A 16070-nucleotide genomic window follows, 5' to 3' on the forward strand; every position below is an offset into this window, starting at 1 on the left:
GCACCCAACAAAAGGTCTGCGTTCCAATCAGATGTATTTAGAAAGAAATTTTAATGTTACAACACTATACGGCCTTTGAATTCCAAGGTAAATTAAAAATGTTATACTACACCATGTGTTTAATGTAAAATTCACATGCTGCCATAAGTTTCACGTGAAACCGGCAAAGCCGGACTTATGACAATATTTTTCAGAAGGTAGATCATATCAAGGAACCTCTAAGAAAATTGTTCTGGTTCTTTTTACTGATCCCGTATAATAATAATAATTTATCTTTTTACCTTTAAATTATCGATCTATTATACAAGGTGTATACCCTGTATAGTTGTTAAATATAAATATTTAACTATTTATTTGAATTATTGTAAAATATTATTTATAATTATTATTGTTAGATAATTTGTAGATTGTGTTAATGATTTCAAATGGCCATTCGAATATCTAATGTACACAGTTTCAGGTATCGAATTGTTAGAGAACAGCATGAAGTATAATTTCGATAACTGCCAACATTAGCACACTTGTTTATGTATCTATATTTATTATTCCCTTATTATTTTTTAATTAAATTTGAAAATAAATATTTGATTGAATTTCTCACACTTCTTTAACACTTCTCTCTTAAGATGAATCAGCGCATTATTATTGCACTGATGGCTTCTTCAGATCCCCAGAGGACCGATGTCAGATAGATGTAGAGTATAAATTTCTGGAAACCACTGAGTAGCGTAAATTACCGCCTGCTAATAATGTTAATACGGGGCATGAAGACATTATTACCGTACATGGTGGCTCAAACATTAAGGATTCGTAGTTTTTTTTCATATATTAATTGCCCCCCTCCCCTCTACCTGTCTCTTTCTGAGCTACCCCCACCCTATCTTTCTCTCTTATTTATAACCTTTTCGACATTTGTCTTTAAATAGTAAACCGATCGACTGCCGACTTAACGAAATTCAGCTAAAAACCATCTTAAATTCCATATTTTCCCTATAATGATCCAGTTACATATAGAAGTATAAGTCGACAAACTTCGGTTTAGATACTTTATAGCTCAACTTCAACACCCTCTAAAATGAGCCCAGGCACCAGCTCCATATGGACCGGATTCGAACTTGACGTAGGTGATTTCACGTCACTATTCGCCGAACTATTCTCAGCATTTTCTTGAGGTGTAGGTATCGAAAACCTTCTCACAGCCCTTAAAACTTGCTTCAATGAATCACGTCTACTCGAGGAATAGCATTCGTTGTCCTTCTGAAAATTAGTCTTCCTCAGCATTCCCTGGAAGTTAAAAGGAGGATCATCTTCACTGGCGGAGTCTCTTCTGAAACATTTAGTTCAAAATAGACGAAACTGTGATAATAACTCGTTTTGCAGTGAATCATACCTTTGAGCTATAGTCCGTAGCTCTGCAATAGGATCGACATTTCTCGGCTTGGAGGTTATGTTGCTGGATTTGATAAAGTGAAAATCGCTGTTAGCTGGAGTTGAGTTGTAGGTGTTCTCCTTCGACTCCATTCTACATAAATATATATTTTGTATCATTATGATATTTTTATATACCATTTTTACTTACTTAAAGTCGACCTTCTTCAATTGAACCGAACCAAACCTCTCCTGTTTCTCTTTGAAATTATCGTTGCTCCTAAATTCTGTTCCAGTTTTATATCCTCGCCGATTATCATCAGTGCTACCATCGGTGATTTCAAACTTTTTAACTTTAAATTTCTCCTCATTCTTCGGGACACTGCTATTCGTTGACAACACAGTCAAGGAATGCTTTGGATCTCTCGTATATGGGATTGACATCAGATCAGTGTTTAACTCTTCGTTACCCGAAGAACACGAGGATTTTGGATCATGGTTGCGCCACTTGTATGGAGTATCCCAAGATTCATTCGCCAATCCTCCTCTAAAAATCGATAAAATCAACATTCGAAAATTATTTTCTCCTCTTTTTGACGTACCTAACATTCGTCAAAGGGTCTTGTAGTATTGCCGTATCAAGAAAAGGGATCTCATTCAATCTGAATTTCATTTTCATCACAATAGGTTTCACTTCACCTATCCAACCCGCAACCTGAGCTTTTCTATCAATTCTATTGAAATCGACAGAGTTCTGAATTTTTTGAACGTGATAGAAGGCATTTTGATTATAAAAATGAACCTAAAACAATTTGCATTGTGGTAGAAAATTTTCATGCCAAAATGGCGCACCTGCTGAGAAAAGTTGAACAAATCGTAAAGTTTCATTGCTCGATACCTCATCAAAACGTGGAAAATACTATGGGATTTCCACTTTTTGGCAAACGGTAAAATGAATTTTCGGTCGTTATCGCCTAAAGGTTCGTAAAAGTCTGGTACCTGATTATGTTTCTGAGCTGACTTTCTGTAAGCTAAACCAAAATTTTTTTTTATCAGACAAGAACACGTTCTGTACCCTTTTGAATAACTTCTGCTGCTTCTTCAGGTGTCATAACACTGCTTCGACGCCTTTTCCTGATCTCTTCAACTGAATTAATCAATAAGTACCAATAAAATTTCATTCTAACTGCACCCGTAGTTCTACTTACTACACTCTGATTCTTGCTCTTTATTTTGTTTATTTATCTTGCACTTAACAAGAAACCCCCTCATTATGCTTTGAATTTTCACTATTTTCCTCACTTGCGTCTCGTAAAGTCTCGATAGGTACTCTTCGTTGTAATACTTCAGGAACACTTTGGACTTTCCAATGGCCCATTCTTCCATTTTCAATCTGATCAACAACAGACGACAGTTGTCCTTGTTGATGTCCACGCATTCATCGAAATCAAATGCCAGGAATTTATATCTAGTATAAAAATAAGCATTTTTCTAACAAGTACGGAAAGCAATACTTTTCCGCACGCTATTGTAAATTGTCCGAGCAACGCGAAGAGATCCGCCGTGCACCTGTACCCAAATGCGTGCGGAAAAGTAAACTTTAGTGCACGCAAATAGGGAAGTATGATATAGTAATTTTGAAATAAATTTTTTGAAGGATTTGGTACCGTCTTAAAAACTCTGGAAAAGATATTCGATGAGGAAAGCCTTCCTGTCGGATTTTGGCTGTTTCTACAACAGTCAATGGGCGGATTTGGTGTTTGACTAATTCCCTGTCGAAAGTTTGGGGTTTGTCCTTTAGGTTGGATCGTATGCACCTGTAAATGAACCCAATGAGCATTAATTAATCTTCAACGAAATACATACTCCCAAACAAGCAATTACAAAGTTACTTAAGTTCTTGGTAATTTTTTTCCCTAATATCTAAAAACCGACATTTTCATTAGTTTTCAATCACCGCCATCGTTTTATTGAAAATTTTCATGATTAATTTTCTCAAATAATTTGAACCTGCGCACGGAAAGACTACTACCAGACCTGAACCCGATTTCGGGCTTGGTTGGGTATAGGGACCTGATGGGGGCCACCTGGCAAGTACAAGTGAAAGTTAAAAATCGCTTCCGTGCCATCATCCTAATGGACAGAAATGAATACCTACCTGTCGAAGAATATTCTTTCAAATTTTGAGATATGATCTGATTAATGTTCATTTACTTCCACGATTGTTCCGTATTTGCAAGCTAAAAATTTGAGGTCATGTGTACATACCTCACGAAGTGTGTACCTCCAGAACCACCTCCAACTGACAGCTCCTTAAGCAAATCCAAGCACACGGCTTTAAAAATAGCTCCTGAGGTCCTCATATTACGAATTTGAGAATATTGATCAGCTATCTACAAAAAATCATCATACTAAAAAAAAAAACGGATTATTCCATTAACTACCTTTTTGCATCCTGACCTAGTTCTACAGGTATTGTTATCTGCTGAATTTGTGACTAAACACCCTGTCCTATCTAATTTCTTTGTAAAAAGCGCTTTTATGATCGAATTATCCGAACCTCTCAGTACTTCAATTATCTCTGGGGGAAGAAAATCGCGGTTCTTTTCAGTCATATCTCTGACGTTATATGAGACGATTCCTGTATAATGGGCAACAGCAAACTCCATCGGCTTTGTTATCATTACCCTGCAGGATTCTTGGTTTTGTAAGTTATCTAAAGAATTAAAGACAAGGTTATTCTTGCAGGTGATAAGTAGGTGATTTTACCTATGATATATTGTCCTCCCAAATTTCGTTTTGCAGCATCATCGATAATAGACAAAACGCCCTCGGGCTTGTTAAGTAACTGGTTAAGGGTGGCTCTGTTGTTGAAAAAACTGAAAGGCTGCAAATCGATTCCTTCTTCCTGAGCATCCTGCATTTCCCAAGCAAAAATTCTTTGTAAAAAATGGAATTGCAGTTGTTCGTTGAAAATATTTATGAAGAGCTGAGGCAAATGATTTTGTTTGAAACATTCAAACCCCGGGAAGTCTAGTAAGTGGATGGAATATTTGCTACCGCTAAAAAAAAGAGAATTTTGTTGGTTTCTACCAGAAATCAGGGCGAGATAAACTCTTAGAGAAAAAATCGGGCAACGTAAATATTATTCAATTTGAATCTTAAATGGATTTTTTCGTTTTATATCGACTTAAAAGTTTTTTTGGAAAATTGTAGACGTGTTCGTTTTACTCATTTCGGAATATTTATTTCGCCTAAGATTGCAATTGATTTATCATTACACAGGATCAAACCAATAGATGCTTTTTGACCTAGATTTTTGAACACCCTGTGGAAGAATCTGAAGACAATATGAGATGTCTTTGTATCCAGTTGTAAAATTTTATGTTTCCTTAACTTTCCTTTTTTTGATTGATCACAATACATCCATTCTAAAAGGAATTACAACTTTTTTAAGAAAAAGATGCGATTTACCAAAAAAAAATCAAAACATGTCGAACAAATAAGCGATAATAAACAACATAAATCAATATTCAAGTTAAAGATAAATCAAAGCTAATACCGTGTATTTTCTTCTTGTCCTCTAATCTTCTTGTGCTCTAACAGCTGCTATACGGGGAGGTGAGTTTAAGACACAATTAACAATTAATCTTTGCGGAATACTTTTCTACTCGTCAAGAAGAGCTACTCGAAGGTTCACAATTTCAGGTTTCTAGCTCTGGGTTATGCATACGTTTCCCTAGCATGTCCGATAGATGTTCAACTGGGTTTAGGCCTGGACTACGAAGAGGCTAACTTAACCTTTGCATTTCCATCTGATTTAGGTAATTGCCAACAACTAACGTTTCTTGATGAAAATGTTTCTTTAGTATTGTTTGTTTGTTTGACATATTTAGATTTTTTTTAATAAATAGTATCTTTTTGTTAAAAACATTGCAACCCTTTTCAAAATGGATGTATTGCTATGAATCAAAAAAGGGAAGGTTAAGGCAACATAACGCTTTACAATTGCATGGAAAGATATATTATAGCATCTTGAAGTTCTTTCACCCTGTATAATGACAAATTAATTACATCTTTTGATGAAATTAATATGCAGCCATGAATAAAATGAAAACTCCTACAATTTATCAAAATGGATATAAAACTAAAAAAACTATGCAAGATTTAAATTGAGTTATGTTGTCCGGTTTTTTATGGTCAAGAGTGTAATTATAATATCGCCTCCGTATACAACAAAGTGATTTAGGTTAGGAGGTTTCTTATTTGCATTAACTTACAAAATTGCTTTTCCAATTTCTAACTTTTCATTAATCAATCCAACAACATAATCAATAAATCTGTTGTATAAATTATTGACCAACGCGTCCCTGATACTTGTGGCTTCATTCCAAGAGTTTCTCTTTCTAATAGCGCTTCTCTTTTTAATTAAGCAGTAGTTGGTTAATGACCAAATAAATTTCCTTTCGTCCAATCCCAATAATTCTGAGAAATTCGCTGCATAACACTTATTTTCCAAAATTGCTGAACCGTCTTCATCGTCTTCAGTAAATTTTATTTCTCCTGAAATTAAGTTGAGCGCGCTTGACGATTACTATTTCAAACGAATTCTCCCTTTCAATCTAAATAAACGAGGCTTTGAAATGTTTCCATTTCTTCCATACCTAAATTTAAAATTGCAGATATCACAGAGAAGAAAGTTGTTATCTGCTCTTCCGTAAACTCAAATTCTTCTAAATAGCTGAATATTTTCTTATATTTAATAATATTCCCCTCAATGTCATCTCTTGGCTTCTTCACAAGTTGTTTGCCATCAGCAAGTATACGCAAATACTTGTAGTCTCTGTTATTACATAACTTGTACTTCTCAGTTGCATCGCTGTGCACAATTCCATCGTAAATATAGTAGAGAATGTGAAAATTGCATTGAGACCTGAAACCAATCGTGCGCTTTTTAGTACGTATAAGTCATTTTTTATTAACTTTTTGCTTTTACAATTACATTTCTACTATGGAAAGACTCCGTTTTAATTAGTAATTTCCGTCCCAAAAATTTTTAAAAATTACCATGGACAAGAGGGGAGCGGTCTAATTCGTGGAACGAACCATTATGAGCTTAGGCCTTGAAATCAATAACACTCCTACATTTTCCTCGTAGAATTTTCTTTTTAATCAGAAATACTTTCCTTTTAATTTGAAACTCGGTATTACTGAAAAAGTACCACGCTGCAGGCCCCCGCGGTCTCTTGATCTTCCAAGCTTCGTCGCGATTATTATTTATTTAATAATTAATATTAATTAAATATTTGCGGCTTGTGGCATTCCAGAACCGAAACGAAATTTGATGGACAATGCACGCTTGGAAATTTTCCGTGACCAATGTGGCCCCCTTGTCGAATTGAGTACACACGAACCTCACGAGAAGTTCAAATTTCTTTCTCGTGATTTCTCTTTTTATTGAGCCTCAGTGACAGTCAAAATGGAGCAATGGTCAGGATTAGAGTAAAAAATACGATAAGTTTTACTCACTATTTCTGACCGAGTAACACTCACTTGGACCAATTCTACTGAGGGTTAATGACAGGCTATAGGTGTAGGCCATCTTTAACGTTAAAAAGGGAAATCCTAAGAAGCAAAAATTAATTAAACTTACAAATCAGTCGATGATATCCTCCACTTCTCCAAAGATAAAATTTTAAACTTTGCTGCAGTTAACTTTCCTGATTGACCGAAGGATATATCGGTCTTGAAGACACATCTAAAATATTTTAATCTTATTGTAAACTAGTCAAAATGAATTAAGGACCAGTTTTAATTACGCTTGCGATTTAGTGCCCTTTTATACAGGTTCCGTATAATTCTATTTATTGGTACCTTCTCAATAATAAAATTAAGGAATATCAAAAATGATAATTTTGTGTTGGCATGGTTTCCTAACAAGGCGACAAAATCTCATTTTAAAAAATATTCAAAATAATAATTTATTTGCTTTGCAATGTTCATAGCAGTGCAGTGCATTGCATTCTCTTCTTTGATGATTCTGATGCTAAAGCTAGGTCTATTGCCGGAAGAACACTTTTAAATCGAAATAAAGTGATCCGGGCAGTTACTCTGTTTGAAAAAGTTTACTCCGTTTCGAGTATTGATCGAAAACTTCAAAAAAGCCACTCGGTAATTTCTAGATTTCTTAGCCGGCATAGGAACTTTGGTGCAATCGCCAGAAGACCGTAACCTGCTCGAGAAATGATAACAACACCTCGTGAAAAACGCAATGTGATAAAATCCGCTCTCCAAAATATATCAAGAACAGCAAAAAGCATTGCTGACATTAATTTCGGCGCTACTGGAAGGTGAATATCCGCCCTGACTCTAAGAAGTAGGCTTTACGATGCCAACATGTGGTCCAGGATCAAAGCTGTGAGGTCCCAGTTAACCCGTGAATATCTGAGAGGACGATTAAATTTTCCAGAAACCGTTTTGATTGGAAATTTGATCAATGAGGACACATTCTAGATGGCATTGTAAATGGGCGTCGGAACCTAGAGGACATTGTAAAACCTTACATCATCCCATTTGCAGCAGAAGGTCAAAACCGTGTTCTTCACTACAATAATGCGGCTCCCCATACCGCCCGATTAGGAACGCAATACCTTCAGGACCATAATCTCAAAGTTTTGGAGTGGCCAGCCAATTCTCCAGACCTGAACTCCATGGAACATCTTTCAGATGCTCTTCAGAGAAAATTGAGAAATCGTCCAACTACAGAACATTTGGCAGAATACCTGGCAGAAATGCTCCAGGAAGAATGGAACAATATTCCAAGGGAAATGATAGGAAACCTAAACTCTATGCCCAAACGGTGCCAAGAAGTCTGATTAGCCCAAGACAGGCGCACTCATTATTAATTTTCTTTGTTTATTGCATTTGTTAAGTTTATTTCAACAATAGAACTTGGTAAATAATTCAATTCTTGCAGCAATTCTTTAATGTGTTTATCATTTTTTGCTCAATTTTTACGAACCAAACGTTTTTTTTAAGCCTGATGGTTTCCTAAGTAACCCATTTGCTAACTTAAAAAAATATATATAAAATTAATTTTAGGATCATTTATAAAAGTGGTCCTTAATTCGTTTAAACTAGTTTATGTTCAGAATTTCACTCCCAATCTAACAATTTTTCCATTTTTTCTCATTTTTCCCAGCAAACTTTTCATCATATATTTAACGCAGCTCCAGCCCTTCATCACCTTGTAGAATAATCATTAGTAGGAGTACTCGCGTGGGTTAAAGCATGAATCAGTTTCACCCCATGTCTGATTCTAAATACATTTACGGGCATCTGCCCCGCAATATAAAATAAATGATCTATAATATGAAGGTAGTTTGTCGTCTTTCCGGAGGCACTTTCACCTGAAACAGCAACAAACAATCAAATATACCATGAGAAAATAATTACTGAGTTGCCAAAGAACACCTGTAAGGACTATCTGTTGGGGAATTTTATGATGCAAAACATTCTGATAAGCTGTGTCAGCAATTGCGTAAATATGAGGGGGATTGTCTGATCGAGATTTCTGGACATATTTTTTATGGTACTGAAAATGGCAAAATTCATCAAATGCTTAAAGTTGTAAACAATACCTACCTCTGTTCCGTAATTGTGGAGCTTTTGATAAGGGTTGAAACTTAACAAAATGTCTCCAATGAAGGTATAAAACTCTTTATTTTTAAATCGTTCTTCCAGTAAGTTTAGAACGGTTTTCTCTGTGATAGTGTCTAAATCCGCTAAATCTTCCTCGAGGATTTTTTCCAGATTTCCATTTACTGAACGTTTTAAATATTTCCCGACTACTGCAACATCTGACTGTCTATCACAAATACTGACTCTATTGTTCTGGATCAAGGATTTTACTTCTAAGCTTAACTATAACGAATTTTTCATTAGTAGATGCGTCTTATCTATCACCATTCCCTCTAATACATGATAGTTATTCTCCGGAATCTGTCCGAAAAATGGATGTTCGATTATTTCGACGATGTAGGGTCTATGTTCAAAATTTTTCACTAGACATCTGCAAAGTTCTTCAATCAGATCATTCTGGATTCTTATTAGGAGCAACTCACTCGGTAATAAAATCGTGAAACTGCTCTGAGCAATTCCCGAGCTTCTCCAGAGTAGGAGGGGGATTTTTGGCGACTTGAATAAGAACCCTTGAAGGGTGCATATTCTGAAGGGGCGCCCTCCCTTCAGCTAATTCGATTGCAGTTATTCCTAAGCTCCAGACATCAACCCTGTTAACAGTATATTCACAAAAAAAACTATGATAAAATTGTCCCTAACCGGTTATCATAGAAGCCCTTTTGGTTATCTTTAGAATTGGTTGTCACTACCTCTGGTGCCATCCAACATGGAGATCCTACAGTCTCACATAGAACTCCGGTTGCTGTTATAAGTTTCTTAGAAAGGCCAAAATCGCATAGTTTCACTTCTCCTTCTTTAGTCAACAAAATATTAGAAGCTTTGACATCTCTGTGAATTATTTTATGCTCGTGTAAGTAAATGAGGGCCTAAAAGTTTCGGTTTTTTGGTGTGTTTTGAAGTTCTAAAGTGTTTATTACCTTCACAACTTCTTTTAAAATGTAAGCAATATGTTCCTCCGACAATCTTTTGTTCTTTCTTATCAACCCAATAGCCAAATCCAACGCATTGTTACCTTCACAATTCTGCCAGAAAACTGAATTTAAACAGCTTTACTAGCTATAAATCTTAGTCCTACCTCTAGCACAAGCCACACTTCATTGTTTTTTTTAAAAATGCCATAAAATCCCACAATGTACATACAACTTCCCAATTCTTTGAGAATTTCATACTCCTCATCAACAAAAGCTGCCGCATCTTTGTCATATTTTTGAATTTTTATTGCCACCTTCTTACATGAAGCTTTCGTGTCAGTGGCGTTGTACCTTAAGGTTGTTAAAATTTAAGTTAAAGCTCCAGTTTAAGTTACTAAGATAAAACTCAAAGTTGTTGAAATTAAAGCAGTTGTGAAAGGCATTTACGTTTAAAAATTATTGACTTACACATTGCCAAAAACCCCTTGGCCCAACAGGTCACCCAGTGAATATCGGTCGCCGACATCCGGTATTGTGGCCAATAAGGTATTTTGCATTTTATTGAATTTAAATTTAAGAATGTCTGTGTTGATATAGTATCCTGAAAGACTTAATTAACTCAGTTGATCAATCTAACATTCAAAAGTGGTTTAGTTAATTAATCCCAATTTCATCTGTTATGCTTAGGAATTTTTTTTACAATTTTCCTACTGACGAACTTTGAAATTTCTAAAGCCGAAAGTTTTTAAAAGATAATTGGCATACGCAAAGAAACGTATAGGGTACCTCAACCTATGTCAGTCTACACAAATGGAGTTCCAATACCTTTTTGCTGTCTGAAATTATATTTGAACCTGTTTTTTAATAGCAGTTCATAGGTATTTTTCAATTAAAAAACAACTATTTTCAGTTACCAAAAAAAAAAGTTTAAAAATTCTTACAGAAAAAAGTATTGGTCTGTAGATGTTGCCAAGAGAAAAAAATGTTCATTTATTAGTTATATTTCTTAGTAGAAGGAAATTCCCAACTTAAAAATCACAATAAATAATTGTATCAGCGCAAAGGAATGTGGTCCAGTACAATAAATATAGGTACAGGGTGTTCCAAAAGTAATGCGAAAAATACCAACGGCAGATTCCGGCCATCAAAATATTAAGATCGAACACAGTTGTATTTCATAAGTTAATATTAACAAAGATACAGGGTTTTAAAGTTCAAATTTTGTTTAAAAACTTCACAGCGTTTTGACTTGTGATGCTGATATTTGGTATCCGGGGGTTTTCGGACGTGGCAAACAGGCTAGTACTATCAATTCTATTGCAGCTAATAAAGAGTGTCACTTGAATCCGGCTTCGCAAGTTAAAAAGACCCAATTTTTTGTAGATTATTTAATATTTTAGACAAAGAAGGTGTATAACCTGTCAGTAATTTCTGTTTTGGTCCTTTAAGGTGCAGAATTCTTGACCACCTTGCTGGTAGCTAACTGGATTAATACGGGAGGACCACTCTGAGTTTTGTAATCTCAGAGAAACTGTTTGTGATGGTAACCTTTACTATTGCACTTAACTTTATTGATTACAATATAATGACAGGTATAATTTGTGAGTTAGCATCTGAGCTGCGATGCGTGATCTTCGTGTTCAAGTCTCAAACCTAACTAACTGTCCTTTCAAAGTCCATTCACGTCGTTCCTTGGCGAAAAACTAACAAAGGGTTCTAAATATTCCCAGAGTAATAAATTAGAGTCTCAGGGTATCGCCTAGACTAAACCTAAACAAAATTGATTATACTACGACTGGCTAACTAAATACATTCCAGAATTCTTAAATTATCCTTAACTAAATCATGTTTGAATAGATCGATTGTCCTCAGATATTAATTTCAGGGATATTTGTATAATTCTTAACAATTTCAAAACTTGAGTATTTTTGAGATATTTATATAATGTACAATGCATATAATACAGAAAAACTTCAATTTCAACCCGTTTTAAGGAAAAATTAATAGTGACTTTGACAACCTACCACTCCGTCAGAGTACAAACACCTACTAACTTCGTTTAACTTCGCCAGCTCTCGGCTCTATTCGAAAATACGTACATATGGTTCAAATCAAGTAAGTTTTTATGCATGTCACAAGTTTCGTATCAGCAGTGATGCCACATCTTTTCAAAATTAATATATACAATCTTCTTACACCAACTGTTTAAGAATTTGGACATTATACCAACAATAACAATATCGCTAATAAATGACCAGAAACGCTATTTTAGTTCCCAAAAGTACAATTATTACGGCAAAAATTGATGAATATAGAATGCTACGGCTTAAAACGTCAAATTAAACCAAATGTCAAAAAATTAATCGGCAACCGTGCAAAAAAATAGGGTGAAGTGTAGACATTGAAATATACAGGGTGTCCTCGAATTACGTGGCCAAAATAATACCGCAGATTGTTTGAGTGAAAATAAGTCGATTTAACTAAACTTCCCTCAGTCCAAAAGTTGATAATTATGGAGCTACAGGGTGTTAAAGTTGAAAAAAAAATCACATTTTCTTTAATATCTTTCGATTTCTTTGAGTTAATTTCACGAAATTTCATATTTGAGGGTGTTTTAGGATACGAAATTCAAATTTATTAACGATTTAGTTGTTTCTTCTAGGGGGCGCCACAAGCGACCATTAGAATACATTTAAATCTCTGTAACTTTTTCGTGCCACGGTGTATATTATTTTGGTATTTAAAAACCTTTTTCCCTACCTTTTATACTTAGAAAAGGTATACTTTATTGACGTCGAAAAACGCATAATTCTAATGCGCTGCATATTTGCGTTAGCGCTTTTAAGTAAATAACTCAGTTGGCTATGTTTTTAATTGACATTTTAACACTTGAATTTGTTTTTCAAATGTCAGTTTTTTTATTTAGCCCTCAGTTTTTCTTGTCAGTTTCGCTTCTTGTTCCTGTAAATATCCATAAGTATGGCCAATAATAATTTAATTAATTAGTAAGTGTTATTCTCGCTTGTTGTTGTTTCTTTGTTAATTATTATTTTTGTTTTCTATTTAATAATATCTGATTTTGAAAACTTATTGTTATACTTTTACTAATAATTATTTTTGAAAAACTTAATTTTTTTTAACGGAAAATAATTTTAAGGTAATTTGCATGCATCATCAGGCTTAGATGCGTTTTTCTCCAAAACCGTTGCTTCTAGCGACGTCAATAAAGTATACCTTTTCTAAGTATAAAAGGTAGGGAAAAAGGTTTTTAAATACCAAAATAATATACACCGTGGCACGAAAAAGTTACAGAGATTTAAATGTATCCTAATGGTCGCTTGTGGCGCCCCCTAGAAGAAACAACTAAATCGTTAATAAATTTGAATTTCGTATCCTAAAACACCGTCAAATATGAAATTTCGTGAAATTAAATCAAAGAAATCGAAAGATATTAAAGAAAATGTGATTTTTTTTTCAACTTTAACACCCTGTAGCTCCATAATTATCAACTTTTGGACTGAGGGAAGTTTAGTTAAATCGACTTATTTTCACTCAAACAATCTGCGGTATTATTTTGGCCACGTAATTCGAGGACACCCTGTATTTTTATACGTTATTAGCATATTAAATTTTAAACATTAATGAGACATTAAACTTACGACTGATATCGAAAACGGTCCAGTTTCACGGCGGCTAATAGGTATACCTTTTTTATCTAGAATTTTCCACAAAATAATATTTTTTATGAATAGGACTACTAGACCCGCGTTAAAAAAATTAGAGCCCTTTTACCTAGCCAAGACGGTTTCAAGTGGTGCCCCCTATTACCTACAATAAAGCAGCCAACACTAGCCTGTTTGCCACGTCCCGAAATACCCATACACCAAATTTCAGTACCATAAGTCAAAATAAAATTTTAACTTTAACGCCCTGTATCTTTGTTCATACATATGAAGTTTCGGAATAGAACAATTGCTCCGTATCTTAATATCTGGATGGCAGGAATATGCCGTTGCTTTTTGTTCTATTCCTTTTGAGACACCCTGTATAATCCAATCGCAGGGAATGTTTAGCCCCATATGTCTCCATGTCATCTGTGCCGTCTAGAAGGTATAAAATTCCCGCAAATTACATAACGAGATAACTACTCCATTTGCGCCGCAATCCGCGGTTCCCGATAAATCGACATAGTTGGTCCATTAATGGAAAAATCGTCTCAATTATCTTCTGAACAATTTGCTAATTAAAGGAAAACAGCGCAATTATTTAAAACATGGCCGGTCAATTAGCCATAGCCTTTTTCATATTGAAAAATGTTGAATGTTGCATTTCTGTCGTTAACACAGATAGATCGAATTAATCGGCATGCTTTTACAGCTAATTGACTAATTTGTACATGATTTTACATTGTTCCATTCAATGTAATAGTACCCAGCTGACCTTTAGTGGTCACCTCCGATCAAAATAATCTATCTAAACTACTTTCACTTTACATTTTGAGAACAAATGAAACTATCGTAAGTTGTTTTCTTCTCATACACCATAATAGGACATTATAATGATTTTCATAGAAAAAATTTAACTAAATAGTTATGATGTAGATAACAAGTCGGGAATCAGCATTTCCGCATTTAGCTGTATCAAAAATATAAGGATAAAAAATTAAATTCGATATGTCCATTATAACGCACAATATCATGTTTTTCAGGTTTCCAAGAAAGATGGCTAAACGTGGTTACGCACATATTTTTAACGGATATTATATATATTCTCATATTTATTTTATAAAATTTAATGTTGTCAGGTACCTCGCCACAAATATACAGGGTGTCTGTAAAAGGTCTGTAAAAAATTCTACCACAGATTTCTAAGTCGAAAACATGACTTTTTAATCCAATTAACCTAAGTCCAAAAGTTGACGGTTTTCAAAATAGATGACGTCAAAGTGACGATTTAAAATTTTTTTTTAATTAATTACTTCTTTGTTAATCCCATTATTTGAACAAAATGTCGCATCAGGTGGTTTTTAAGGACGAGAAATCTGAATCAGTTTATATTTTTGACGTACCTTGAAGAAGGCGCTGTCAGCGCTAAGTGATTTCTCATTAAAGGTGTACAACTTTTTATCAGCTGACATAAATTTTTTTTGTGCTAAATTTGTATTTACCAACATATTTCATGAGAAACAGTATCTTGATACGAGTCTCTATGGACATTCCTTCTTGAGATATTTGAAGTTTAAAATACGCTGCGTGTTTTGAAAAATAATTCTAAAGTACATATTTATACATACAGATAAAACGAAAAAAATGAAAACATTCAATTAATCTTCGATTCTTGTATTTAAAAAATATATATTCATGTTTTTACTTAACAATACCAACTTTTTATTAAATATTTATTTTGCTGTACTATGCGAGTAAATAATAAGTACTTTAAAGTTATTTTTGAAGCATGCGACGAACATTAAATTTCACATATCTCAAGAGAGACTTATACAAAAATATCATTTTTTCATGAAATATGTAGAAAAACAAAAATTTAACTGCAAATAAATTTTATACCGCATGATAAAAAGTTGTACCTCCTTAGAGTTCACCTAGCACCGACAGCGCCCTCTACAATCTACGTCGAAAACGTAAATAGATTTTCATTTTCCGCCCCTAAAAACACTTAAAAGCGACATTTTTTTCAATTGGTAGCATTGTAGCATCAATTAATTAATTTTTTTTCTTTTTAATCTTCACTTTGACATCCTTTGTTTTGAAAACGTCCACTTTTAAACAAAGATAAATTAGGTGAAATCGTAATGTTTTCGTCTCAGAAATCTGTAATAGAATTTTGTGGAGACCTTTTAGGGACACCATGTATATTTTTATATGTGGTAGAAAATGAATTAAGGACATACAAGACGCCAATAAAAACTGAAAAAAGACTCTCTTGAAGAACTCTTGAAAATTGTCTTACCAATAAAGCAACACAAACTATTTCCTCAATTCCACTCGATTCCTTCTTTCTCGTCTAAAAATCCACGATACGTCGTGACTTTTTACTTCCCATATCAATTACACACCTAATTCGCAGAAGGTA

The 16070-nt window shown here is 34.3% G+C and overlaps 1 protein-coding gene across 1 annotated transcript; it reads right to left on the bottom strand.

Annotated features, from left to right (window-relative positions):
- Positions 1-101: 101 nt before the first annotated feature.
- Positions 102-16070, bottom strand: ninaC (STKc_myosinIII_N_like and MYSc_Myo21 domain-containing protein ninaC). Its single transcript, XM_066281937.1, has 24 exons — positions 15948-16070; positions 10449-10581; positions 10145-10331; positions 9987-10091; positions 9709-9935; positions 9492-9659; positions 9349-9439; positions 9013-9291; positions 8842-8962; positions 8615-8777; positions 7022-7126; positions 6033-6301; positions 5649-5931; positions 4138-4430; positions 3813-4084; positions 3637-3761; positions 3036-3185; positions 2577-2836; positions 2444-2515; positions 2221-2399; positions 1971-2170; positions 1580-1915; positions 1391-1522; positions 102-1327 (listed from the first exon to the last, which is right to left on the bottom strand). The coding sequence occupies exons 2-24, from the start codon at positions 10535-10537 to the stop codon at positions 1048-1050; spliced, it is 4386 nt and encodes a 1461-aa protein (XP_066138034.1). The 5' UTR covers positions 10538-10581; positions 15948-16070; the 3' UTR covers positions 102-1047.

Source organism: Euwallacea fornicatus, chromosome 5 (genome assembly GCF_040115645.1).
Source record: "Euwallacea fornicatus isolate EFF26 chromosome 5, ASM4011564v1, whole genome shotgun sequence".
Classification (NCBI taxonomy): Eukaryota; Metazoa; Arthropoda; class Insecta; order Coleoptera; family Curculionidae; genus Euwallacea; species Euwallacea fornicatus.